Source organism: Gambusia affinis, linkage group LG02, assembly GCF_019740435.1.
Source record: "Gambusia affinis linkage group LG02, SWU_Gaff_1.0, whole genome shotgun sequence".
In the NCBI taxonomy this organism is placed as follows: Eukaryota; Metazoa; Chordata; class Actinopteri; order Cyprinodontiformes; family Poeciliidae; genus Gambusia; species Gambusia affinis.
This window is the reverse complement of record NC_057869.1, coordinates 32,227,140-32,253,655: the sequence shown is the minus strand read 5'-3', so window position 1 is coordinate 32,253,655 and position 26,516 is coordinate 32,227,140. Positions and strand designations below refer to the sequence as shown.

The 26,516-nt window shown below is 39.8% G+C and overlaps 3 protein-coding genes across 5 annotated transcripts; 2 read left to right on the top strand and 1 right to left on the bottom strand.

Annotated features, from left to right (window-relative positions):
• The first annotated feature begins 1,346 nt into the window (after positions 1-1,346).
• Positions 1,347-6,870, top strand: LOC122844074 (hatching enzyme 1.2-like). Its single transcript, XM_044139256.1, has 10 exons — positions 1,347-1,482; positions 1,636-1,666; positions 1,823-1,888; positions 2,035-2,187; positions 4,339-4,456; positions 4,548-4,726; positions 4,851-4,932; positions 5,758-5,882; positions 6,083-6,144; positions 6,704-6,870. Exons 1-9 carry the CDS (start codon positions 1,435-1,437, stop codon positions 6,133-6,135), a joined length of 855 nt encoding a protein of 284 aa, XP_043995191.1. The 5' UTR covers positions 1,347-1,434; the 3' UTR covers positions 6,136-6,144; positions 6,704-6,870.
• A 2,671-nt stretch (positions 6,871-9,541) lies between these two features.
• mtch2 (mitochondrial carrier homolog 2) lies at positions 9,542-17,917 on the top strand. The gene is made up of 13 exons (XM_044140145.1): positions 9,542-9,803; positions 10,461-10,545; positions 11,980-12,086; positions 12,713-12,739; positions 13,608-13,664; positions 14,371-14,428; positions 14,523-14,574; positions 14,654-14,713; positions 15,849-15,942; positions 16,351-16,398; positions 16,524-16,591; positions 16,661-16,736; positions 17,528-17,917. The coding sequence occupies exons 1-13, from the start codon at positions 9,636-9,638 to the stop codon at positions 17,612-17,614; spliced, it is 987 nt and encodes a 328-aa protein (XP_043996080.1). The 5' UTR covers positions 9,542-9,635; the 3' UTR covers positions 17,615-17,917.
• Positions 17,918-19,446: 1,529 nt separating this feature from the next.
• znf414 (zinc finger protein 414) lies at positions 19,447-26,189 on the bottom strand. 3 transcript variants are annotated; one of them, XM_044140158.1, is made up of 5 exons: positions 25,936-26,189; positions 24,748-24,864; positions 23,324-23,429; positions 22,789-23,252; positions 19,447-20,943 (listed from the first exon to the last, which is right to left on the bottom strand). In XM_044140158.1, exons 1-5 carry the CDS (start codon positions 25,985-25,987, stop codon positions 20,774-20,776), a joined length of 909 nt encoding a protein of 302 aa, XP_043996093.1. In that variant the 5' UTR covers positions 25,988-26,189; the 3' UTR covers positions 19,447-20,773. The 3 variants fall into 3 exon arrangements, with proteins under 3 accessions (XP_043996093.1, XP_043996101.1, XP_043996109.1); XM_044140166.1 differs by lacking the exon at positions 25,936-26,189 and adding an exon at positions 25,786-25,929; XM_044140174.1 differs by lacking the exon at positions 25,936-26,189 and adding an exon at positions 25,114-25,722.
• Between the last annotated feature and the right edge of the window lie 327 nt (positions 26,190-26,516).

The window sequence follows — 26,516 nt, the reverse complement described above, 5'->3', positions numbered from 1 at the left end:
TGATTAGCTCATTGTTACTCCTAGCTATGTGAAGGCCTTCTTATAATATTCTAAATACCTCACAGCATCAGGGACAACCGAGGAGTCTTCACCTAAAAGCCTCATTCAGTTTTCTTCAGAGAAAGTGTTGCTCCACCACTGAGCTCACGTACTGGTGTCAAATGTTTGTGCAGGTTTGTGCAGCACATAATTTTGTTTGTACTACTATAATTTAAAAGGTATTAATAAATATCTCCAGATGTCAAAAAAAAACTAAACAGACATTTAGAAAATCAAACAAATTTAGTATAAATCAGTGCAGGAGCCAAATTCACTCAAGTATATTTTAAGGCTTGAATAGCTTCAGCAGTTTCTGTTAGCACAACTTGAACACAACAGTAGCCTTTTCCAACATTCCAGCAAATCATTTTTGAAGTAGAATTTATTTTCAAATTAAATAAGAGAAGTGATATTTTGTGCTAATATTATTCAAGTAAAAGTAAAAAGAAAGTACATTGCTGTACTATACTGCTACTGAAGGTATGTTTTTTCAAAGAGTTACTCAAGACATTTAGATAACGTAACTATAGTTACTACACACAAATGATATGTGAAGTTCATGAGAAGACAAAGTGAGAGCAAATGTACGGCTTGGAAAAATACATCTGTACTTAAAATGAAGGAAGTTTTAAATAAATACCAAGTCGTTAAAAAGCAGTATTACATGAAAACTCTGGTGGAAATGTAGCTTTGATGGCTACTCAAAACATTTCTCAATGAAGCCTTGATGAAAGACAAACCTCACAGAACAAGATCAATTTCATGAGCTCTTAGGTCAAACCTGATGCTCATTAGTACAACACTCAGAATGAGGTTCTGGGATGTTTGGATGCTGAAATAGTAAGAGAGGGGATTCACAAGGAGGTAAAAGAAAGTGGTGAGGTTTTTTTATTGTGGGAGATGAGATACATTTATATTTAAAACTTGTCTTCATTTACTTTGAAGAAAAAATAAATACTTTTTCAATGGTTTTATGGACATTTTGTCAGTTCCATTTAAGGGATTTTCACTTTAAATGACTTGACTTATTACATCAAGAGGTCCACCCAGCCAAAACATCTTGCCACTCTTTTCACCCCCAAGTCAAATTTTCTGGGTCTGTCACTTATGATGTTTTATCAATAGACCCACTACACTTGCATTGGAAAGCAGTCTTGGATTGTATTTTGGAGGGGGGCAGGGGCGTGTTTGGGTTTTGAGAAGACAAGAGGAAATTTCATCAAAACTGCAAAGTGTGTCACAGTTTGCTGATACCACAGAACCTGTTGAGTAATAACTGTCTTTGTTGAGCAGTTTCCCATTGTAGGGTCAGAATAAGTTGGCTTTCCCACATATATAGGCCTAAGCTTCAGCTCTTTGCTTGCGTATTGAGTGAGTCGCTGCTATCCAACAACCATGATGCTCCTAACTGCTCTCCTCTGTGGGCTCCTGTCCACATCACAGGTGAGATTGGAGTCTAATTATTATAAAGCTTTTGCTGTAACAATTAGCTCACTCTGCTGAAAAAAAAGACTTATACTAAAACTAGAAAACATTTGTGGATTATTTTGTGTTTGACTTACACTGTCTCAGACTAATTGACTACTTTTTTTGCAGCCTTTATTTGTAAAGACTGATGACAATGCTGGTAAGACTTGACTTGCATTTCAGAACATTTGTTCTGAAATATGTCTCTTAAAACATTATCTTTAATGACATTTTAATTCTTGATTACTTCTTATATTTTGTTGTAATCAGAGCTACTCATTCCCTTACTTCCCTGAATCTGTGTTTGGTTTCACAGGCAACAACATTGAGGACGATGACTTCAGTGTCTCCACCCTGCTGGAAAAGGCCAATGCTAACCTGGGTATGCATGTCATCTAGAACATATGCTGTAAAAGATTTAAATATAAGCACCTCTGCATACTAACAATACATCAAACTTGTTAGCCTTTATCTCAAATCTTATGACAGGAAGTACACAATGACCTTTCCTCGCCTTATATTTGACAGGGAAGAACTTGGATGACCCTCTGGTGATGTTTGGAGACATTGCCGTGCCAACGGGTCTACAGAACGCTGATCCCTGCACTGCTCGAGGCTGCCTGTGGAATAAAGACCAGGATGGCAACGTCTACATTCCGTACAGGATTTCTAACGTGTTCTGTGAGTGGTGTAGCAAGCTCTTCAAAAGTGTGGGAGTGTGAATGGACTGGGAGTGGACTGTCACTGTCAATGTTCAAGCAAGAGGCGGGGGAAGGGGTAGGAGACATCTGACTCAGTCTATCTCTAAAAATCTACTGAAAAATTATAAAATATATTTCACATGACACACTGTAACTCAAGAAACTCAAACATATTAGTTAAAATACAATGAATATGCTAAGGCCACAGAAGTGTTTATTTGAACATGTTTTATGGTGTTTTTCATAAATCATACTGTTCTGTTTTATCATTCCTGCTGCTTGCTGCAGCAGTTTTGATTTGCTGGTTGTGATTGGTTGTTTTCCATCTAAGCATATGCAGTATTTGCTAGAAATACTCTAATTGGAAGAAAAAGATCTGCCTGTGATTGGCTGGTGGTTCCGTTGGGAGAACAGAAGAGGCAGAGCAGGTGTTTGTTAGAGTGAAGAAAGATTTATTTGTTTGTTTGCATGTGCGTTCACGCAAGGGCGTAGGTTTGGTGGGACCTTACAACTTACTGACCACCCCGCACCATTTTTGACCAGTGGAGGGTGGGGGTGGGGCACCACATTGGCCTAATAAGCTGTCTGAGCATCCTATGTGAAAAAATATGACATAATTAACGGACCTATTCTACCTCACATTCAGTGCTGGCCTTACTAAACACCGGACTTTACAACAAATGCGTTGCGTGATAGATATCTAACTTATGGGTCCACTCACTGTACTTACAGCCGAGGTAGCGAAATAACTTCTAATGTCTGTCGTCCTTTTCTTTTTTGGTGGCGACATGGTCTCGGAGACTCATAATAAATGTCAAACTCAGAAGGAGACGCGTTCACTTTCAGCTCCATGGACCAAGCTTCCGTTCCGCGTGTGTCCAGCTGGCCGCCGCCTGTTGCAGCCAATCAAAGAACGTAGATCCACGTTCTTTGAGCCAATAGCGGCATGGGTCGTCATAGTTCATAACAGCGAATTTTAAAATGAATGCTACCACTGCGTAGTATATTGAAATATTAAACTAATCAATGTAGATTTTCGTTTATTTATTTTGTTTTTGTTAAAAAATACATATGTTTGTTGTGTTTTTAAATCAATATGGCAAAAATTGGTCGGGACTATTTTATATCCCTTGAATATTGGTCGTGACATGTCACGACTGTCCATACCCAAACCTACGCCCATGCGTTCACGTCACTGCACACTCAGGTTGGTGACACAAATATAACAGCATACAGTTTGAAACAGCACATAATCCCAACATGGCTTCAAGTTTTTGAGTAATGTTCCTCCTGGACTATCTTTTAAGAGAGATTGTCTTGAATAACCAAGAAAACAAAGTTAGAATCAGCAATCCAATTTATTACTATAATAAGAACAGAGAAATAGTTTCTCATTTCAGTGCCAGACCACTGCTGTGCACCAATAAGGTGCCAAACCTGGTGTGGCACCAAACAATATGATTCAACTCCTATTAGGCATCTAAACTAAGTTTCACCCTGAAAGGGCATTTCCCTGTGAAGTCACTTTCTGTCTTCAATACTTCACCAACTGAAATCTGCTTTTTTTCTACTTGTGTAATGTAATGTGTATGTGAGTGTGTAGATTAAAAAAACAGGAACTTTTCTGTTACATCAAAGGCAAACAACCTATCTGGCCTAATCAACACATTTCAACACCTTATATCAATAAAAAGCAATCTGATTAAAACTATATTATAACTTATTATAACTCAAGAATTTAAAAGCCTTAAACATTTAAACGTAATCCTAGAACAGTGAGCATATAGTGTTTACACTACTTCATAACTTTTCATCATATTTCAACATGAAATGTTTATGGTCTTTGGAACATGTTAAATAGAATGTAGTTTACCTCAACTTGGTACCTGCATGTCCAACAGAGAGGAGCCAGTGTCCTGAGTTTTTGTTTTTACAGTTTTATCTAAACTCCTGATAGCTGATCATAGCTCAGCAGTGATTGTGTTTGCTTCAGGACTATAGGATGCTTCACATCCACAGCCCCTCTGCTTGCTCCCGGGAGCATACAGAGTAATCACAACAACACATATCCTTGCACACAGTTAATTGTTACAGTTACAGCAGTAATGTTTCCTGTCATATTTTTTCCAAGCTCAAAGAGAAAGAAGCATCATCGTCAGAGGCCTGGAATCATTTCATGACTCTACTTGCCTCCGCTTCAGGCCCCAGCAAATGGAAAGAGACTTTGTGGACATCCAGTCCCGCTCTGGGTAACAACCACACACAAAAATCCAATGTAGTGCTCTTCATCTGCCAGCTTCATTGTTTGTGGTGTGATGTAATTATGTTGCATCAATCCAGGTGCTGGTCTTTTGTTGGCCGTCGTGGTGGAGGTCAGGTGGTGTCGCTGATGCGCAACGGGTGTGTTTTCCACCAGATCGTCCAGCATGAGCTGCTACATGCTCTGGGCTTCAACCATGAGCAAACCCGCTCCGACAGGGACAGCCATGTCCGCATCCTTCTGGAGAACGTCATCCCTGGTGAGCCGCCGTACACACTCCTTGTTAGAGTATGTTCAATTAAAGATGGAATAAGAATTTTTTTACTTAACTTGTCTAAATATATAATTCAGAGGAATCACAGAGTTATATTCCCCGCCTACAGGACAGGAACATAACTTCAGGAAAATCCAGACCAACAACCTTGGCACTCCCTATGACTATAACTCTGTCATGCACTATGGAAGGTAATGCCTACATTCATTATCTTAACCTCTGAAAGGTTTTCATCTTGTCTTAACTTGCTGGTTGGGTTTTTTGTTCAGGGAAATGACAACTTTGTAAAATCAAGTATAAGATCTAAATGTCACTTTAGCCCTACAAAAACCTTTGGGGGAGTGGGATTCTTCAGTGGAGGATGTTCCTAAACTGTTTTTTTGTCGAAGTACCATTATTTTTACATAATCTTCATAAATTATTTGAACACAGTTCTACATGGAACCCTGAATGACCGTACATGTCTGCATGTCAGTATGCAGTGTTTATGATGAGCTAGCCTGCTCTGTACATTCATCCTGAGAAACAACACATTTAAACTATTGTTTCATGTTGATGACTGACTTTATTTTCTTCAGTTTCCTTTGAATAAAATGTTAGGGGGTAGTAGTAGTAGTGAGTGACTTGTGTGTGTAGTCACTCACTACTACTAGGTCTTGGCCTGTCACTCAGCTGACACTTTCTCTTAACCTGTTCAAGACTTGTGCTACAAACATTGCCAGCAGCAGCAGAAAGCCAGACTGTCTAAACAAAGAGCTAGAGCAAGAGTAGGAATATTTTTATGGCTGTTTTCTCAAAGAGGGAAATCAAGTTATCCAATATTAAGTTCTTTTATTTCTGTTTTGTTTTTGTTTTTTTGTCTTCCAACTGCCTGAAGAAGTCAAAACCTCCTCAGTACCACACCATTCTTCACTTTAGTTTAGACCTCTAACCTTTATGCTGCACAATAGGAAGCAAGAAGTGATTCAATAAAGTGCCTGAGAAGAGAAATCAAATTTCTGGTTCTATTCTGGCAGATTTGCCTTCTCTAGGAACAGAGAGCCAACTATTGTTCCCATCCCCGACCCAAACGTAGAGATTGGAAGAGCCACCCAGATGAGTCGGAATGACATCCTCCGGGTGAATCGCCTCTATCAATGCAGTGAGTATTTCTTCCAAAATCTTGCCTTCACCTTTCCTCGACGAAGGGTACAAAATACCAGAGGTCGTTTTTAATCCCTAAAGATCCGCTCGGCCTGAATCTTACAAGTTAAAACTATGGAGTGATCAGTTAGTCCAGTGGGTTCTTTGACCAGAAATCTATCAGCCTTTACTGATGATGTCTCTTTTATTTCATTGCAGATTCAAATGTTCTTAAGAAAAAACCACTTGCATCTGGAATGCAGTTCCTCTGAGAGTTCAAAGTAAGCTCAATGTTTCATTACATTCTATACTATACTATAACATTCTCAGTCACCGGCAACATGTGAAATTTTACTATAACTGTACATAAACAGTTCTAAAAATACTATACAATATTTTACTGATGATACATGAAGGAATATTTTTTGCACTTCCAAAATATACAAGCTAAAACCGTATGTTGCTTCATCAGCATTGACCTACAGAAATGTCTTATTTTATCACTGCAGAGACTGTAGTGTAGATCAGTGTTTCCCAACCCTGGTCCTCAAGGCACACTGTCCTACATGTTTTAGAGGTTTCCCTGCTTTAATGTGCCTGATTCAACCTGTTAATCAGTCATCAATTGAAATCAGCTGCACTGAAGCAAGGAAATACCTAAAACATGCAGGGCAGTGTGCCTTGAGGACCAGGGTTGGGAAACACTGGTGTAGATGATGACAGTTGCTAGTTTCACACACCATATGATTTAAAACTGTTGTGTGTGTCCTTGAACTTAGCTTTTAAAATATTCTGGCGATAACTACTCTTTTTGTTGCATCTTTTTCTTGAACCCTACAGGACCAGTAGCGGACATACAGATGAGGCTACTTGCTTTTATTGGCTTCTATGCTGACCTAGTGAGAAATTAGAACAACTGATCTGTCACTGCTTTTACCACAAATACAAAAGAATGGATGCTTTCCAGCTTGATGCCATGCAAATATTAATAAAACTAGTCAAAGCGATCTAAATGTTCATTGTGCTTATTTCTTTCACTCAAAATACAACATCAGATTCAGTAATGTTGTCTTCAGTATGAGGCCCATAGCAACTCTAACAAACACAGGTGATCAAACATAGGAAATGGTGTCAGTGATAAGCCTCAAGGTGGAACTGATCAGAAAGCTCAACTCAGATCTGTGAGAATGCCACATTTGGTACGATTAGAAGTTTAAATAATCACTATCAATAATTATTTTAGCTTAGGTTTTGATAAGTTCTAGTCTTTTTCTCATAGAACTGAAAACTCTTATGTTGAAGTTTGTGCTAATGTTACAAAATAGAAACTTTGTTTTTTGTTTTTTTTACTTGCTCCCACAGCAGACTTGCCATTATGCTCCAAGAAACAGTGTTAAAAGCAAGAGAATATGGTTTAGGTTGTAATATTTGGACTAAAGCAGGAAGAAAATAAAAGACTTGGTAAAGAAACTGTTCTGCAGAGTAAAGTGGGGAAACATGACATCTGGTCAGTGGTCACAATGAATACAAGAATATCTGAATATGTAAGTATTATAAAACCAGACATGTATGACATTGTTTTACAGTCACCTATAACATTCACATGGAGGGGAGGGGGCAAACAGATCACTTGTCAAAGTATGGACAGGAATTTTTATTTTTTTAAATAAGCATTCTTGTGAAGAAAACATATCTCTAATATTAAAGTAGCAAAAAGAAAACATTTTTCATTCATATTTTTGTTGTAAGTGTCCTTGCAGTTGTTGTAATGGGCGTTTACCATAACATGGCCCATCACCATGTGATGGTTTACGCTCTGGAGGAAAGCAGCCTCAGGGCATAACCCAGCCTCCTCCAAACTTCACAGAACAGGAGTGGAGTTCTTTTCTTGGTAACTCCTATGACCAAAGAGCAGATGTGTCAAAAAGCTCCAGTTTTCTCATGCTTGACTAAAGAACATTCTCACAGAAGCTTTATGACATATGTGGTGCTAACTATAGGACACACCTCAGTTTCACATGTCCATTTAGTCACATTCTCTTTAGTCTTTTCTAAGGTTTCATAATTTTTCTCCAGGACTTTCATTAGTTCATTTTTCAATTATTCTGTTCAAACACATTTCAATTGCAGTGTCTGATATTCATTAGCTAATTTTCAGTATTATTATTATTATTATTATTATTATTATTATTATTATTATTATTATTATTATTATTATTATTATTATTATTATTTCTTTTGTGGTCAGACACACAAAGAGCTGCTGCAATACACTCAGTCCAGTCATGGAGAAATATGGGTTTGTTTCGGAAACACCTGAACATAGACATGGGTACATGTGGTTGAATAAACATATATTAAGGTAGACTCTACCAAAAATACAACCCATGTTGGAAAAGAAAAACAACACTTTCTTGCTTCAAATGTGTCTGTGATTTATCAGTTTCTTTTTGTTTGCCTGACCCACCAAGTGGCCAGAGCTGGGTCTGGGCTGTCAGGGCCATGTATTCTGATCAAAATCAATCTTTCTTGTTGCACGTATGAGAAAGCAGTCCATCATGATGTCTGTACCAAATGCCACCATCTTTTTATGTAGAAAATGTCAAGAAGCAATAATGTAAAACTTCACAGGCTCTAAAGTTTCTGAAATCCATATGTCAAGTTTTCTTTGTGCTGCTTCCCTTTGTCATGATCCACTGTTACAGAGGAAGTTTATCCACATGTGACAACAGGGAAAACAGCTTCCCACATAGACATTTTCAGTATAACTACATGTTATGTTCAATAGAAGACTTTCTGTTTCTATTTCTGTAAAAAATTACTTAACTTAGAAAATATATTTTATGACTATCAAATCTTTAAAATAGGCTCTTTAGTAGATTCATGCTGCATGCTCTCTATAATCCAGTAAGCAGAAGAAGTGTTGCGTTCAAGTTCAGGCTCTGCTTGTGAACACCACCTACTGTGAAAAAGTAGAATAGCTTGTTTCTAAAACGCATTTATGCCAAGTGGAAATCCAACTGCATTAGAACTAATACTAAAAGAACTTCTGTTGTATAAGCACACCATTAAGGAATTGAATCTGCTAACTAAATATGAATACTCTCAAAATATTGCTTAAAGATTAAATAAATGCTTTCTTTTCACAAGCAAGATGTGTCATCAAATAAAAGTGTTGTAAACTATTGGAAAATAATCATTTTACAATGTTTGCTTTAGATTATTTGTTTAATTAGGGAAGTTTACTTTGGGTTTTACAGCAAAAATAAAGTGTTTGGTCAAATTATGTTTTATCCACAGAAACCTTTTACAACCATATTTTTTATTTGTTTACTTTTTGTTGTTGTTGTGGGGACCCCCATGCATCATCTGCATGCAGTTTCATTTCCTTTCAATGGGTACAGGGGACAATAAAAACACAACAGAAACATGAATCCTTTGAATTTGAAACAATAATTAATTTCTATCAGAATGTGTAATCTACTATCTGATATGTATATGGTTAATGACAAACTTTACTCTGAATATTTGAGTGCTCTTACTTTCTCTATCTGTTGGAGGGCTTTATAATGCAACAAGGTTAGCATTTCAACTTTGTTTCACTATTTATTATTTTATTTACTTTAATACATAATTCTGAAACATGTAAAGCAATACACATCCCATCGCCTTAACTTTTACATTCATATTTGTGAAGCAATTTCTGTCTCGAAGCCCAGAGAGAAGGCCTTCTCCTCCCACTGCAGGGCGTCCTGCCACTTCTAAACACTAGATGGCGGTAACAATTTTCTTCCATAAAATAATTGCCACTGGTGTTCCAAAAGTAAGAAGAGAGTATCCCGTCTATTCAAAAATGGCGGATGCATGCGGACAAGTCCTGCTGGGATCAGGGCTCACCGTCCTGTCTCACCCTGTGATGTACATAAAAGTCCTCATCCAGGTAAGTGGGACATGTCCAGTTGTCGGTCCAACATGGTCTTTCAGTAGAAGCTCCGCGTCAGAGGCTGGCGATCCGAAGAGCGAGCCAGCTCCTCGATCTAATAACGCAGCTAAATATGTCTTCTGCAGTTGGAAATGAGCTTCGTTGTGTAAAAGCTGATCTGTGAGGATTTAATAAAAAAAAAAACTGTTGGTTATGCCTGAAACTAACATGATGGAAGGTGTCCAGGAGAAGCTCCAGCTCTGCTCCTGTGGTGTCCGCGTGACCTTCTGTTGTCAAACTCGTTGTTCTCTGCGGAACCCCGGAGACCGTGGGTCGGTTTCGGAGTTCCTCTGCTTCGTTTTGGTTCTGAGGGAAGGGAGGGACAGACAAACGAGTGAACGGTCGGTAGGACCGTTTGTTTTAGAACAAACCTGCGAACACTGGAGAACTAGCTTTGATAGCTAACCTGGCCGTCGTGTTGTCCTGCTGTCCCCCAGCAGGGACATGTCTGTCAACTAACCAGAGATGGATTCAGTGAGGAAGAACCGAAGCAACCTCACAAGGTCCTAGTGTTTTTGTTGCTTCAACGTAATATTGAAGCAACATGTCAACAGGTTGGGAGACTAAAAGAAGGAAGTGTGTACCAGCTAATCACAGTCTACTTCCCGTCCGCAGGTTGGACATGAGCCGCTGCCTCCCACTCTGGGCAGAAACTTGTTCGGCCGACAGGTCCAACAACTTCCGGGTTTGTTTGCTTATGGTAAGCATGTCTACTCCCTTTCACCTTTATTACAGTTGCTCTGAAGACTTATCAGTATAATTATATAATCATGTATGTTTATGCTTATTACAAGCCGGTGAGTGCTAGTGTACACCCCTGACATTCCTGCAGACTTTTAAGTATATCTTTTCATGGAACAACATTGAAAAAATGACACTTTGACACAATAAAAAGTAGACTGTGCAGCTTATATAACAGTGTAAATTTATTCTTCCCTCAAAATACTTCTATATATTAATGTCTAAACCACCAGAAGCAAAAGTGAGTATACCCCTAAATGTCCAAACTGAGCACTGCTTGTCATTTTCCCTCCAAAATATCATGTGACTCGTTAATGTTACTAGGTTTAAAATGTGCATAGGGAGCAGATTGTCCAGTTTTGTAGTACAGCTGTCACACTTTTTATACTGGTCACTGAAAGTTCCTCATGGCAAAGAACACTCTGAGGATTTTAAAAGACGAATTGTTGTGCTACATGAAGATGGCCAAGGCTACAAGAGGGTTGCCAACACTCTGAAACTGAGCTGCAGCACAGTGGTCAAGATCACTAGCGTTTTAAAAGAGCAGGGTCCAGTCAGAATAAACTTTGCGTTGGTTGTCCAAAGAAGCGCAGTGCACATCACATCCAAATGCTGTGTTTGAAAGATAGGCACAGGAGTGCTGTCGGCATTGCTGCAGAGATTAAAGAGGTGGAGGGTCAGCCCGTCAGTGCTCAGACCATACGCTGCACACTACATCAAATTAGTCTGCATGGCTGTCACCCCATGGCTGTCTTCTGAAGTCTATGCACAAGAAAGCCTGCAAACAGTTTGCTGAAGACATGTCAACAAAGGACATGAATTACTGGAACCCTGTCCTATGGTCTGATGAGACCAAGATTAATTTGTTTGGCTCAGACTGCCTCTAGCATGTGTGGTGGCAGTCAGGTGAGGAATACAAAGATAAGTGTGTGATGCCTACAGTCAAGCATGGTGGTGGGAATCCCATGGTCTGGGGCTGCATGAGTGCAGCAGCTGTTGGGGAATTACAATCTGTACTGTGAAATACTGTAGCAGAGCCTGATCCTGTGCCTCAGGAAGCTGGTTCACAGGGCAGCATTCCAGCATGATAATGACCCCAAACACACCTCTAAGATGACCACTGCTTTACTGAAGAGGCTGAAGAGACCAGTTAACTGACTTATATCCATAATTACTTCCCTAAACATATCGAGTAATAGATGTGGTCCTGTACTAAGCGCAGCAGGACTATAGCTTACTAAAATTATCAGAAATTAGATTTTCTGTTTATTTATTAAAGTTTACATTTCATACTTTTTAAAGCTCAGTCGTGTTCATGTTTTCACATTATGGTTTCTGCACCTGTCTGATGTGTTTTCTATTCTATTATAATGTCATTTTCTCTATGTTGCAGCTAAGCACATTATTAAGATAGATGGGAAGGCTGGACTCTACAATGGACTTGCTCCCAGGCTGTGTGCCGGAGCCATAGGCACCGTTGTTCACAGCACAGTTCGGCAGGTAAGCCTGAAGATTTCAGCTGCACAGTAAAACTCATTCTGGTCATCTAAACCTTAAACTGCAGCCTGTCACCATAAAATAGTCACTAAATTTTGCTGATAAATTGTCCCAGAAGTTAATGCGATAAAGAATACAGTTATTTTGAGAGCATTTTTAAATTCTATAATTGTGACTGCAAAATAGTGCAAGAACACATTTTCAAAGATCAATAAACTTTAAATTCAAATGGACACTTAGCACTGGAAGACATGTTAAATATCCAAAATTAATAAACAAAGCAACTGAAAAATAAAGTAAGTCATAAGGTCTTTGGAAACAAAATTATTTTTCAAGAAAAGGGCTAGTTGAGACCACAACACCAGACTGAATACTTTTGTTATCCAGTTTTTGGTAGAAATTAAGAGAGAAAAGAGAAACAATAAATTATGCAAATGGAAATTATTGAGCTAGTTTTATTTTATTATGTGATTACTTGATTTATTGCGACAGACCTAACAGCAATTCTGCCTTTTCTGTCACTCATCTTTCATTCCCTGCTGAAATGACTGAGGCCACACTTTACTAGATTGGAAAAAGCTATAATTTTTAATCTTTAGTGTTGTTAATGACATTTCTTCTTCTTCTAGATATGTCAGGAAAAGAGCTCACCTCAGGTGAGTAGCTTTTACTGTCTAGCTTTAAATTAATCAAAGACTTATAAGTTGACCTGCAGTGTTGATTATTATGAAGCAATAATAATAATATTCATTCTAGAATTTATGGCTCTGATGATGGCAACATGTTGGAGCAGCTCTATGACCTTTGTTCTTATGTGTCTGGTGGCACCATTGAATGTTTGGACAGTTATTCCCTCTGGTTACTCATGCTGTACAGCTGGAAGGATTTCTGTTCTGACTTCTGGTTTCAGGCTGTTATTAAGATGTGTAACCATGACAATGAGATATGGGTTGTACAACTGGGAGCAGCTGATTAACAGCTCAAAAGTTAAAATTATACCTGAACTCTGACCCCACCCCCAGAGGAGGTGAAAAGAAGGCAACTAATGGCATCATCCCGGACATGTTTCTATTTAACATCAACTCTGTTGACAATGTCAATGATTGTCAATGATTTTCATATCATGCTACATGACATGAAAATCATGAGACTAAAATAGAGCAACAGTCTTCAGTAAAAGACTTCATCAAATCCTTCAGCCCACAGCATCACCATCCACAACCACTCTTTGAAGATACTTGGATGATATGAGTTTTGACATTTCCCTCTGGGATAAATGAGATGTCATTGAATTAATGTTGCGTTCCCAGACACATCCATGCTGTGAGTAGAGGTCACAGTGGTGATAAACCAGTTTCAAAGTGCTTCTAATATGCATGAATCCCAGTAGAACATGTGCTTTACCTGGATGTTAGCACTTGTTGCTGACCATATGTCATTACGTATTCTTCCCTGCATATGAATACGTAACAATAATGCTTGGTGGGTTGTGTTTGTGTGTGTGAATGTGTGCGTGACATGCAGCTTCCAGGGAGCAAGCCGGAAGCAGATGAGAACGCTCTGAAAAATGTTGCTGAAGAGGTAAGACTCAGATTGTTCTGTCCAAGTACTTCATTTAACTGGCTAAGTTTAGTTTTAATTATAGTCCAGTTCATAGTTTCCCACATTGATGGTCAAAATATGGTCAGATTGACTGCTGACCAGCAGCAGCGATTCACTCATTTACCATCAGGCAGTTAAAGGACACCCCTCTAACTGTCACTGTCCATACTTGCTTCATTCCCTCTGGGTGGAGCTGCTGATTGTACCTGTTGGGTTTTAGTTCAGCAGAGTTACTAAAGCCTAGTTGACACTGCAGAATTTGTATTGTCCCGATTTCCCCATTCCGACAATCTTAAAATGTTTGGCATTCTAAGATTATGGCTTAAGGTAATGGTGACCAATAATCCTGCAGTGTGTGGTGTGTTAAGACTGATCTGGTCCAGTCTGTGGAACATCAGGACCACTTTGATCTAAAATTTTCATATTCAACATGTTAGATTATCTTGGCCTGATTATCGCTGCGTGTTACCAGCTGAGGCAGTGTGTTTGGTTGAACCTCTCTGAACATTTTGTTGACTGACGTCTGGGAGTTCAGACTCTCCATTAGCTTCTGCAAAGTGATGTTCTAGTTGTAGATTGAATTTTTTTAAAAGTATTCTTTGTGAAATAATTTACAGTAGCAATATTTACTGTAGTGAAGTTCTCCAGTGATTAGCCTTGAGTTTTTGCCCTGAATTGTCCACAGACTACCAGAGAGATGATTGCTCGATCGTGTGCCACCATCGTCACACACCCGTTTCACGGTAGGTCCCGTTTCTCTGCTGGAACCAGCTTAATGCCCATAAGATGGAGGACTAGTCTGCATGTTGAGCTGACCTGACTGGCCCTTTCTTCTAGTGATCACTCTGAGGTGTATGGTTCAGTTCATTGGGAGAGAGACAAAATACAGGTAATGGCAGATTTTTCAGACGGAAACAGTCATAATAAGGAGATGTTTCTCCATGATCATGTGTTCCTTCTGGTTTCAGTGGCATGCTTGACTCCATTGTTACAATCTACAGAGAAGAAGGCATTTGGGGCTTCTTTGCGTAAGTTTTACATTGTTTGGTAAACCCTCTAATAGTTGACCAATCCTTAATGCAGAGGTCTTTTATCTCACTGAACACACTGTACTCATACCAACACTAGAGTTCATTTAAAAGTGGAATGCAAACTCTTTCTGGATAGCCAGGAATGGAAGAAAAATAACCTGGTGGTCTCAGTGACCCCCGCCCTCCTCCCAACCACACTGTCAACATGTTTTCTGCATATTCATCTCCGCAGGCAGATTTTGAGATGAATATCATAACACAATCTAGTTCTGGTTGTGAGTAATCCTAACTGTTCACAATCTGTCATTGTGAATAGATTGGCTTGAAAAAGTGATCAAAATATGAAGTTATGGTTGTTTCAGCACCAGTTCCACCTGATGTGGGACATGAAATCTGTTTTTATCTGCTTTACATTGAGTTTCGGTTAGAATGTACAATCAGCTTCTCATGATATGATCACTTCTTGGTAGGGTTGTCAGAATAATTCATGTTTAGATCGTCTATACTTAAACAATATTATTCAAGATACCAATTTTTACATCCAAACTAATTTTTGCAGTGCTGCACTAACAGTGCTGTAATCAATCAATAACCTGACCTGTAGTTGACCTTTGACCAGGTCAGAGGTAAAACGGTACAGCCCTGCACAGTGGCCCTGTTCAAATACTCGCACCCTCGTTCCTCCTTGTGTCCTTCAAATGTCCTTCATCCCCTGTCAGAAAACCAGTTTTTTACATTAAAACTTAAAGATGGAATAGATGTCTTGTACAATATCCACTTTTGAAAATCTTTTAAAAAAACAATAATGAAGTTGGAATTAAAAAAAGTGTATTGTCTCAAAAATTCAGTCAGAACACACAGGAATTGAGTCGTCAATCTTTAAACAGACGTTGAATTGGCTTTATTGTTGTAGAATCCATCATTAGAATCCACTTTCTGTCTGTTTCACCTGATTGAAGTGGACCGAACCAGTACTTTAGTGGATCGTTACAGAACTAACTCCGCTCATATGTATACTTGAGCAAGTTTGATGAGCGTTTACTTTGAATAGCTCCATTTGTTCAATTTAATATGTGCTTTGAGACTGTGTAAATGTAATTTCAGTTGAAATGTACATTGAATGTGTCCTCAGTGGTCTGGTCCCTCGCCTGCTGGCTGACGTCTTGTCCTTATGGATCTGCAACCTCCTGGCTCATGTCATCAACACTTACACCATCAATGACTCGGTAGGCTGCTCTGCATCGCATTGGCACATTATCTACAGAATCACATGCTGCGTTTACTGCTATTGGAGAGGTCAAGGCCACCGAAGGGCCTGATTACAAGCTAGGATCCTACGGTTGGTTTAGTTTGAACAGAGCTGTAGTCCTGCAGGCCTCTCTGTCTCTATAATCCAAACATCTGAGCTCTAATCTTGGATTTGGAGAGCTTCATAAAACCTGTTCAGATTTTAGTAGCTAGTTGGTCACTTAGCTCTCTGAACAAACATGAGCAAGAAAACAGTTTGTTGATGCACATCCAATGGAGGGCAGTGTTGTACTGAGAGCAGCCGTGCCGGTTCCACATGGAGCTGCCATGGCTGCCACCAACTGAGGTGGTTCTTCAAGTCGTCACCCAGTTGTTGTGTTTTCCAGATGAGTCACACAGGAGAGATCAGGAACTGTTCCCAGGCGTTGACTGGGGTGAGTGTAACACACATTGCAGAACATACCTGTAGCATATGCAGAGAGTAATTTGTGTGTGTGTGGGTGTGGGTGCGTGCGTGTGTGTGTGTGTGTGCGTGTGTGTGTGTTCTTCTGCCTTCCAGTTCTTCGCAAGTATGCTCACCTACCCCTTTGTTCTGGTGTCCCACCTGATGGCTGTCAATAACTGCGGGTGAGTTGGCAACTTGGCTGCTGAAATATCACAGATCAGATGAGATGAGCTGATGTGTTGTCCTGTCAGGCTGGCTGGAGGCATGCCGCCCTATGCGTCTGTATACCCCACCTGGGTGGACTGCTGGAAGCACCTGAGCAGGGAGGTAAGAGCAGTAATACAACATGCTGCAGCAGCTGGGGCCCCTTGCATCACAGAGGGCTCCGCATTCACAACAACTTTTGAAACGTGCAGCTCACAAGAAATATATATATATATATATATATATATATACCTGCACCAATTCAGATTTACACAAAAGAGCACAGCTGTAGGCCTTGCATGGACTGCACTGAACACATATGTAAAGTAGTATAAATACCCAGATTGCTCCCACCACATCCAAATAATCATGGCAAGCCATGTTCAGCTGCTCCATGCACCCATCTCTAGGCTTGTCGCAACAAGCAGTAAAAAAATTAATCGCATGATAATTTAGAGCTCAGTAATTTTCATGTGCATCTACCAAAAACTGGATGACACATTCTCCAGTTTGGTGTTTTAGTCTCAATTAGCCTTTTTTATTTTTTAAATAGACAGTTACAGAAACGTCCTAATTCATTTTATCAACAAATAAAATGAATTATGACTTTTCTGTGTTTATTTATTTTGGATATTTAAAATGTCTTCCAGTTCCAGTGTTAAATGTTCACTAGTTTATTGATCACTAAGAATGTGTTCTTGCTTTATTATGTCATTACCATTATATTAATTGAAAATAGTCTCAAATCGACAATATTATCATTTATCACCATCACTTCTGGTATAATTATTGTCCAGAAAAATTTGCTAGCCATTGTTAAAACATTCAGCCTCCAAATTCTGCTGGAAAGAAAGCTTTCCTCCTGTTTGGTTCTGACCCGATAAGCAGAATCATCTCTCTGCTCTCTCTTTCAGGGGAATCTGGGCAGAGGCAACAGCCTGTTTTTCCGGAAGTTTCCCACTGGAAAGAAGTACGTTGTTGATGAGAAGAGATTTTTTTGAAAACCCGTTTCACATAGTTGTAATAATAAAATGAAACAAACTGTAAAAATAAAAAACATTGTCTAATCAGGACGCCCAACTGTTGGCACTTAATCTTGGTTTGTATGCATTGGTTTACTGTGGGTCTTTGCTTTACCCACCTCTCACCATCTGAAGTAATGTCGTTCAGTTTGACCAACCTTTATTTAAGTGATGTTTCTAAAGGCTGATTGTGGACGGATGGAGAGGAGAGCTTAACTCTGTAGTCAGGTGCTTGTATAAATTTCTTCTGATTGACCCAAATAAAAACTTTTTTTGACTTCAGCTGTTCTGTAAATAATTACAATAGCTAATGAGTGCTGGAGGAGCCTTGAACACAGCAGACTCTGAATGTTCCACTCCAAATCATTCCTGTCCTCAATAAACTTGGGACATCAGAGCCAGATTATTATTAGTGGGAGCACACCTTTAAAGCTGCAGTATGTGACTTTTATAAAAAAAAAAAAAAGAAAAGAAAGTTTGCTTGTCTAAACCTGTCACCATGTCATGACAGTTTGGTATGGGACAGACAATCTGTGGAAAGATCAACCTCCTTCACCTCCTGCCTGAGCTAAGAATTCACCGTTCCCATGGCGTCCTGACCAAGAACAACCAATCGGAGTCAGGAGGAGTCTCTTAATGCTGTCAGTCAGTCATGGATACTCACCGTTAAATGTGCTAATGACGAGAAACAATATACCATAACAGGAAGACTGTTACTCTGCCATCATCTATGGCCATGGTAACTAGCCTCAGCCTTCATGGCAGGCTCCATCAGGGAGAAGCTGCAGCACAGCAGGGAGTAAAGGTGTGAGAGCGAAGGAGGGATGAGCCCTGTACATGAGTGTGATTGACAGCAATAAGACCCTCTTCTGGCTATTTAGAGGAGGCAGAGGAACTTGATATTTTTTTCCACAGATTGTTTCATACCATACTGTCATAGCAAAGTGGCAGTTTAAATAAATAAAGCTGCAGTATGTTACTTTTATTTAAAAAAAAAAAAAAAGTTAAAGTGTAGCTACTCCTGTGTGAAGCTTAACCCTGCTCCAGAAAAATGTTGAAAACTTCTAGCAAAGTTTTCAACATTTCTTTCTGTTGGTTTGTGCAGTAAAACTTTATCATTTTAAAGATATTTCTAAAAAAGTTTCCAGAGATTATCATCAATATCTTCGAAGCACAAACGTTTGCTACACAAACCACCACAAACGTGGCGGAGTTGTTTGACACCAGATTTGTTTGATTTTGTAAATATGAGTGGGGAGTGGTTGTTTTACTGCACATACCAGCACAAATGTATCACAATATTTGACACCAATTTTGTTCAATTGGGGTAATATGGGGGTGAGGGGCTGGTTGACGTTTTGACCTTTAAGCTTCCATCAATATTTTCAAAGGTGCTTGAGTGACATTTAAAACAAATACAATTGAACTGCTCAGACACTGTTCAACTGAAGGGAGTTTTTAGACAAAATAATGTGGAGCTAGATAAAGTCACATGAAAACTAGAGCAGATTTCTCCTCCAGATGCAAACCAGGAGGAGGCTGTGTTCTCAGACCACAGCAGGTGAAGTGCTCATAATTTAAGTGGATTAATTTCATTTCATTTATAAGCTAATAGAACCACAGTCAGTGTATTTTGTCACTGAGGAGGAAAATGTGTTCATCTGCTTCATGTGTGATGAGATCTGCATTCCCGGTTCAGCTGGTTGAATATTAACTAAACTACATAGAATATTAACTAAACCACATACTAAACTGTGGCTAAATAGCCTGTTGTATATTTGACTAATTTAAAAACGAAAAGGAGTCGGATGGATTATTAAATGAACTTTAGTGAATAATAAAAAGGGATGAACGAATCATACATTACAATACATGTCGGAGTGTAGATGTTCAGCTAAAAAAACTCTTCTATCGGGAACAAAAAAAAAAAAAGAGAAGAAGAAGCGGGAAGAAAAAAGAACCAAACCTATTCCCTCCTTACTTCTTCTTTCGCTTCAAAGCCTCATGGGATATTGAGTCCATTCTGTTAAACGTCTACGACTAGTCAGTTTTGAACCAGATACTAGTCATAAAAATGCGAACTAGATTTATGAACTAACTGCAACTAAAATAGTTACCTGATATTAAATGATAAAATCCCAAATAATAAGTCTTAAGTAAATCCTGGTTAAACCCAAAATAAATTCTCAACATAGCCTATGTCAACATCAATTAGAATTTGACAAAATAGAATATGATGGATTCTCTTTTTGACTATGTCAGTCAAAATGATGGGAACAAAATCTAGCACCACCTCTGGTACAAAGCATCATAAGCAAGCTAAGTTGTAAAAAATAGTCACTAACTGTAGCTGGAGTTCTACCGTTCACGGCATTGAGCTGTTCACAAGGATCCATCTAGAGTCTTTCTCGATATTGAACAGATAGACAGAAATTAATATCAAATCAGTGCATCTCTAGGTTTTAAGCTTTTCAGGTGCTAAAAAGCTCCTATAATTATTGTAAAAAATAAACTTGTTTTTACACATACAAGGGAAACAAAAAAAAAATCCTCAAGCTGAACTGCATCCAGAACCAGAGGAAGGAATAGAGCTGCTCCAAACATGCGGATCTGTACAGTTAAAGCATCATAATGGGAGACAGACAGGAGTACCAGCGGTACACACCAGAACGTACCGCCACGGTTCACACACCACAATGTTGATTATGACTTGAAAGAAAAGTGAAAAAGAATAATAAACATGGAACAGATTAAGTCTCTTTTTACTGCCAGTATTTAAACATGTTTTCACATAAGAACATCTGTCTCATGCAGATGTTCTTAAAGGTATATTACACCTTCCTTTCACCAGACAATGCACTGCCAAAGTAGAAGTTAGGAGCCAAACCAAGACATATTATTCATTACCAGGAGAATAATGGTCACAATATGTTGTTGCATTATGTATTAGTCAATTACTAACATTGAACCAGATATGGATATTAAGTGCTAAATATCAGTTTGCTTAAATATAAATTTTTGGAGTTTAAGCAAACTGATGTCAGCTAGCCATGTAAACAGTGATCAGGCAGATGTTTAGGTTTTTGTCTGGATTAGCTCCGCCTCTCACACAGCTGTAGAACTGATGAAAACCTTGAGCTAAGACTTGGGGACAGAACTTCCTGCTTCTTCTCCAGACTTGTTGCCATGGTGCTGACTGTTGATATGTTGAGTCATTTCTTTGCGGTTGGTTACGGTGTGACCACACTGGACACAGGTGTAGCGCCCCCTGGTGTGCTCCCAAAGGACACGTCTGTGGCTAGACATAGCTGAGGCAAAAGGACAAACAGTTAAAGGTGACCTATAATTCTTCCTTGAACAGATTAGGATAAATCTATACGCTACAAGACATGTTCAATACAGTTGGTGTACATTCTGAGATAATGAGATTTCAGTTTTGCCTATTTCGAGCTTTCAGAATGAGCCTTTTTAGTGATCTGTCACTCATATTCAAATAAGCTGCTGCTGGCCACGCCCCTAAATCTTTAAACTTTATACACATAAAAATAGATTGCATGGCCTCCTGCACTACCATCAGTGGTTTCTGGATGGTGCATCATGTTTCACCTGCAACTTTGTAACAAATGGTGGGACAGAACCTTCCTTCAGTCCTGCTGTGGACTGTCGGACTGACTGTCGGCAGTTTTCAAAAAAGTAGGTTGTGAAGTGATTTGTGCAAACTACAGTTTTCTTTGGCAATGTGGCTGAAACACTGTCAACAGACCCACAAATGGATGGAAGCATTCACTTTTTCCATCCATAGGGAGAACAATTTCACTGCTGTCAACAACAAAACATCTCTTTCCCAGCAGCCACTGTACAGCAGAAAAACCACCTGAGTATAGGTGAATAAAGCAGCATTCTTGTCTTCCAATAACGAAGTGAGCAGGGCTCTGCTTGGGTTGCTGAGGGCCTGGGCTCGGCTGGGGTTGCCAGGTAACAGGGGAGTGACTTAATAATTGGGATGATTTTGAAACCGCTTGTTTTCCAACCACCAAAAAACATTAACTTACCGTATTTTCCGCACTATAAGGCGCACCTAAAAACCTACAATTTTCTCAAAAGCCGACAGTGCGCCTTATAATCCGGTGCGCCGTATATATGAGCCACAACAGGTCTCGCAACTACGGTAAGAAGCCAACTTCATTTTCCCCCATAGAAGAAGAAGCACGTGGTGCATGCTGGGATGTATGACTGTGAAGTGTGCTGTTTCATTTCCATTTGTGTGGCTCCTTTTAAGAGACACGCATACGACGCAGCGTTTAAACTCAAGGCGATCAGTCACGCAGTAGAACAAAGCAGCAGTGAGTTGTCAGAACGCTGGTCTCAGAGGTCTATTAATAAAGTTTGACTGACCTATCTGACTGTTTTGTTGACATTCCCTTTAGCGGATGCATAACGTAACCCCAGCCTCTACTGTAGCGTCTATTCTATGCGCCTTGTAAGGTGGTGCGCCTTATAGTGTGGAAAATACGGTACACTCACAATACGGTAGGGTGTTTTTTGCGCTTGGACTGTTTCTAGACAGTACAGATACACACAGAGACACAAAACCATGCAGAAGGAGAATTTTGTTCAATAGGTTCCTTTTAAGGCCCTAATTATTCACACCCATGGGGGAAGTGGAAAGAAGTTATTTTCATTCAACCAAGGAGTTTGAAGCTGATAAGAGGCATCTCTAAAAATATAACAATGTGAGGCAAACAATAATTATTCAAAGTATTTTTTTTTTACATTGGTACATTTTTATGCATATTAAAAGTTATTTATTCAGTTTAAAAAAATCATTCTTGGAATTTCTGCCATCACACCTGGTTCTAATAGCTGAGCAGATTTTTGCCAGTTGCTGATAAATGATGTTTGGGGGGTCTCTGGACCGCCACCCTAATGCTCAGCTCTGGCTGGGTGAGACCAAAACATTCAGATTATTTCCAGTCAAAAGAAACCTGCTGTTCTCATTAATCTGCCAGGGTGTGAATAATATTGGAGTTAACTGTTGGACATATGACTGGAGAACTACTGAGAACTTCCAGCACTAATCTAAAACAAAATTGAAGAGAAAATGTGTTTCGAGCACAGTAGCTTTGTGTTTGTTACTATGGAGACAGGCTCACCTTGATTCTTCCTCCAGACAGCGGCGGAGGCAGGGTGAGTAGTTGATCCTGGAGCAGCCAGGTCTGCAGCCGCTTTGGGAGCTATGGGCCTGAAGCTGGTCGCCAGCTTAGTGGCTGCGTCCCTGAGAGGGCTCTGTGGGGGGCCTTCAACGTGCTGGGGAGGGGTTGCTTCCTGAAGAGTCAACATGGGGGGCCCAAGCACAGGAGGGTCAGCAGAGTCCGGCACAGTGGCAGCAGAGGGGACTGACGTGGTCTGAATGGGAGCCTGCTGTGGAGACACCGACTCCAGCTGTGGAGGGGCCAACTCAGAGGTCCTGGGGGCCGGGTTGGAGGCAGCCACAGCAGCCAGTAGGGGGGTCGCCGGCTCCGCAGCCTTTGGTTTGGCCCTCGGCACCTTGGAGCAGGTGTGCAAGTGTGCCAGGAGGCCCCGGTAGGAGCGCAACTTGGTGCGGCAGCTCTCACACCTTTGCACACAGAAAACATTTTCATTTCCAACACACACACACACACACATTAGCTATTAGACTCAACTCACTGGAAGTAGATGTTAGGCTTGTAGTGACGCCTGGTGTGTTCCATCAGTTTCTGCATGCTGGGGAAGGAGGCACTACAGCCGCTGCTGGAGCACAGGAGCTTCTTACCTGGAGGGAGGAAACAGCCTTCAGCCACTCAGAGAGCACTTCCTGGGTCAACTCAGAGAGCACTTCCTGGGTCAACTCAGAGAGCACTTCCTGGGTCAATTCAGAGAGCACTTCCTGGGTCAACTCAGAACCACAGGAGAGAGGAACCGCAAAATGGCTGAGCAAGTAGACGCCCTCTTATGAGCTTGCACCCTACTGCCCCAGATTTTGCACATAACACCAATAATAATAATAATACCAATTAGACTAATGGAGGGTGACTGTCTTCAAGCGAGTTCCCCCACTTTGTACAAAAAAAAAAGAAATAGTAGGTACTCCAGAGTTACTTAGACTAGGAGACATGTTGAGCAGAAAAGCTGGTGCTAAGCTAACCTCAAGTCAAGCTAGTTTGGGTGATAATGATTATGCATCAATGGAGACTTCTAATCCCTCTCATAAGAGGAGAAATCAATCATCAACTCCACCTATTAAGATGAAAACAACCCAGGACGAGACAAACGAGACCCTGAGACCCTCAGGAACTGAATAACTGTCTGCAAAAAGGGACTATTTTGGGGAGGAATTGACAAAACCTCAACAATGGTAGCTATCATTGCTAAGCTAGCAGAAAATGATACATTTAATATTACAAAGTGCAGGGCTACTGTAAGAGAAAAATAATACCTCAACTGACCAAAGAAAATAAAGAACAAAATGAAAACGTAACAGAGTTGGAGAGATGATGAAACCTCAAAATACAGGATCTACTAGAAAAACATAATGAATCATTATGAGAAGAGTTGGAAGGAAATCATCTGCATCCCGCCAGAAATCACTCCACAATGGGCTTGTCATTGTATGTTTGCTAAAGCCTCTTGGGAAGATTTACATCACTAGTTATCTAAATACATACAGTTTCAAGATTTGGAAATAGAAAATGTATATGGCTTTATCAAAAAAATTACATGACCTGATAATTTTATGCCTTTGTCATTCTAGGAATGTTTATTATACACAGGAATAGATTTTTTCAATCTACATCAAACTTTATTGCCTTCCACAAAGAATTGTGCATTTTCTTTTTGTTACTAAAACGTATGGGGAAAAAAAAAGTCTTGTGAAGATCTTCAAGATGGCAGAGGACCTGAAACTCATGGAAACCCTCTAGCATTATGCTTATGAATACTGAACAAACAAAATTTTTTTTATTATTATTTGTTCTTCCTTAACCTTTCACTTATTTAATTTTCTCTTTGTTTAAACTTGCAATTCTATTGTTTAACAACAAATTAAGTTGTTGGAAAAAGAAGAAACTGAAGTATTCAGACTGTAGGCTCACCAGGCAGGGACTGAGCCGGGATCTTGTGGTCCATGATGTGACTCTCCAGAGCGCTCTGCTCCTTGTAAACACGCTTACAGCCGTGAATCGGACACAGAAGTCTTCTGCTTCCCAACGCTGACAAATAGAATAGAATACACAGTGAAGTGAGCGGACTGTTTGGCACAGTTCAACTCAATACAGTCAGAAAATAAGTATCTGAACAGCCACTTCCACAGATGAGAGGTTTGATTTTCACCTCAACAATGAAGAGACAGTATCTACAAAAAAATAAATAAAATACATTTTAAAAAATCAGTGTAGGATTTTTAAATAATTAGCATTTTATCGCAAGAAATATGTATTTACTACAATAGAAAAATGGACCTTAGTATTTGCTCCAGAACCCTTTGTTTCCAGGTCAGAGGTCAGTCGTCTCCTGTGGTTCTGGTCCACTCCTGCATACTGATCTTCAGATTGCTCAGGTTTCAGGACCTGTTGCTAGTTCCCTCCAAATGTTCTGTTTCTGAACAGATGACCCACCCAGCCTCTCCTCAGTACACTGCAGCCATCCTGCCTGCTTTACAGACATTCAGACCCAAAGTATGATGCTTCCACCCCCGTGCTTCACAGTTGAGATGCTTCTTCCTCCTCCTAACACAGTGAGTGGACTTCATTCCAGAAAGTTCTATTTTGGTCTCATCTGACCTCATGACCTTTCCAAGCCTCATCTGGACTGTCCAGATGGTCATCCTAATTCAAAAGGGGCTGAACACGAACTGGGGACCTTTAATACTCTGTAGGATTTTAACCCATGATGGTCTGTGCGTTATGGTTACCTTAATAACCTCTTTTACACAGGTAACGAGTTCAAACAGGTTTAATTAATCCAGGTAATGAGTGGAGGGTAGGAAGGTTAAATTTGAGACAGAACTCCTGCTGGTTGTTTGATGATCAAATACTTATTAATATGTAAAAACGTTAGCTAAAAATCATACAATGCAATTTTTTAGATACCGTCTCCTACAGTTGAGGTGAAAGCGATGAAAAATTGCATACCTACGAGGGGAAACTTGATCGATCTTCGGTGTATCAAATACTTATTTCCTCATGTTTCTGTGGTAGTTAGTTAGCTGCGTTGCTAAGTTTAGGCCGAAGGCAGCAAAAACAGAACAGTAAAACCGTCTGGAGTAAAGTGAAATAACAAACCTCCGTCTTCATTCTTAGAGGACTGCATAACAGTTTCGCCTGGCGACATCATTTCAGAAACAAAACAAGTTGGAAGGAAAAACGAGAAAAAGACGATGCGGTGAAAGCCACAAGAAGATCACGGATCTAGGATATACTCTGAATTTTCAGTCCCAGAACAGAAAATATTAAGTTCTATAAACCCTGTGTCCCAACAAATGGTTAAACAGTTTCTTCTTCTGTTGCTTCTTCTTCTTTATTTATTTTTATTGCCAGTTGGTAAAAAAACGTTTAGTTTAGTACCATTACCGCCACCTACTGCTATGGAGTGTAATTCATACTATATCAGACCCAAAGTGGGTCCTGGAGGGCCGCCCGACATCCTGCATGTTTTAGTTCTCTCCCTGGTTTAACGCATCTGCATCCAATGATGGCTCATTAGAAGGCCTCAGAAGAACATTGACATGCTGAGGAGGTTGTTACTACCACCAGGGAGAGAACTGAAATGTACAGGATGCTGACCCTCGAGGACCCACTTTGGGCACCCCTGATCTAAACTATCAACTTTAGGTCTACAGTATTTCATGTGTGTTGTAATGATA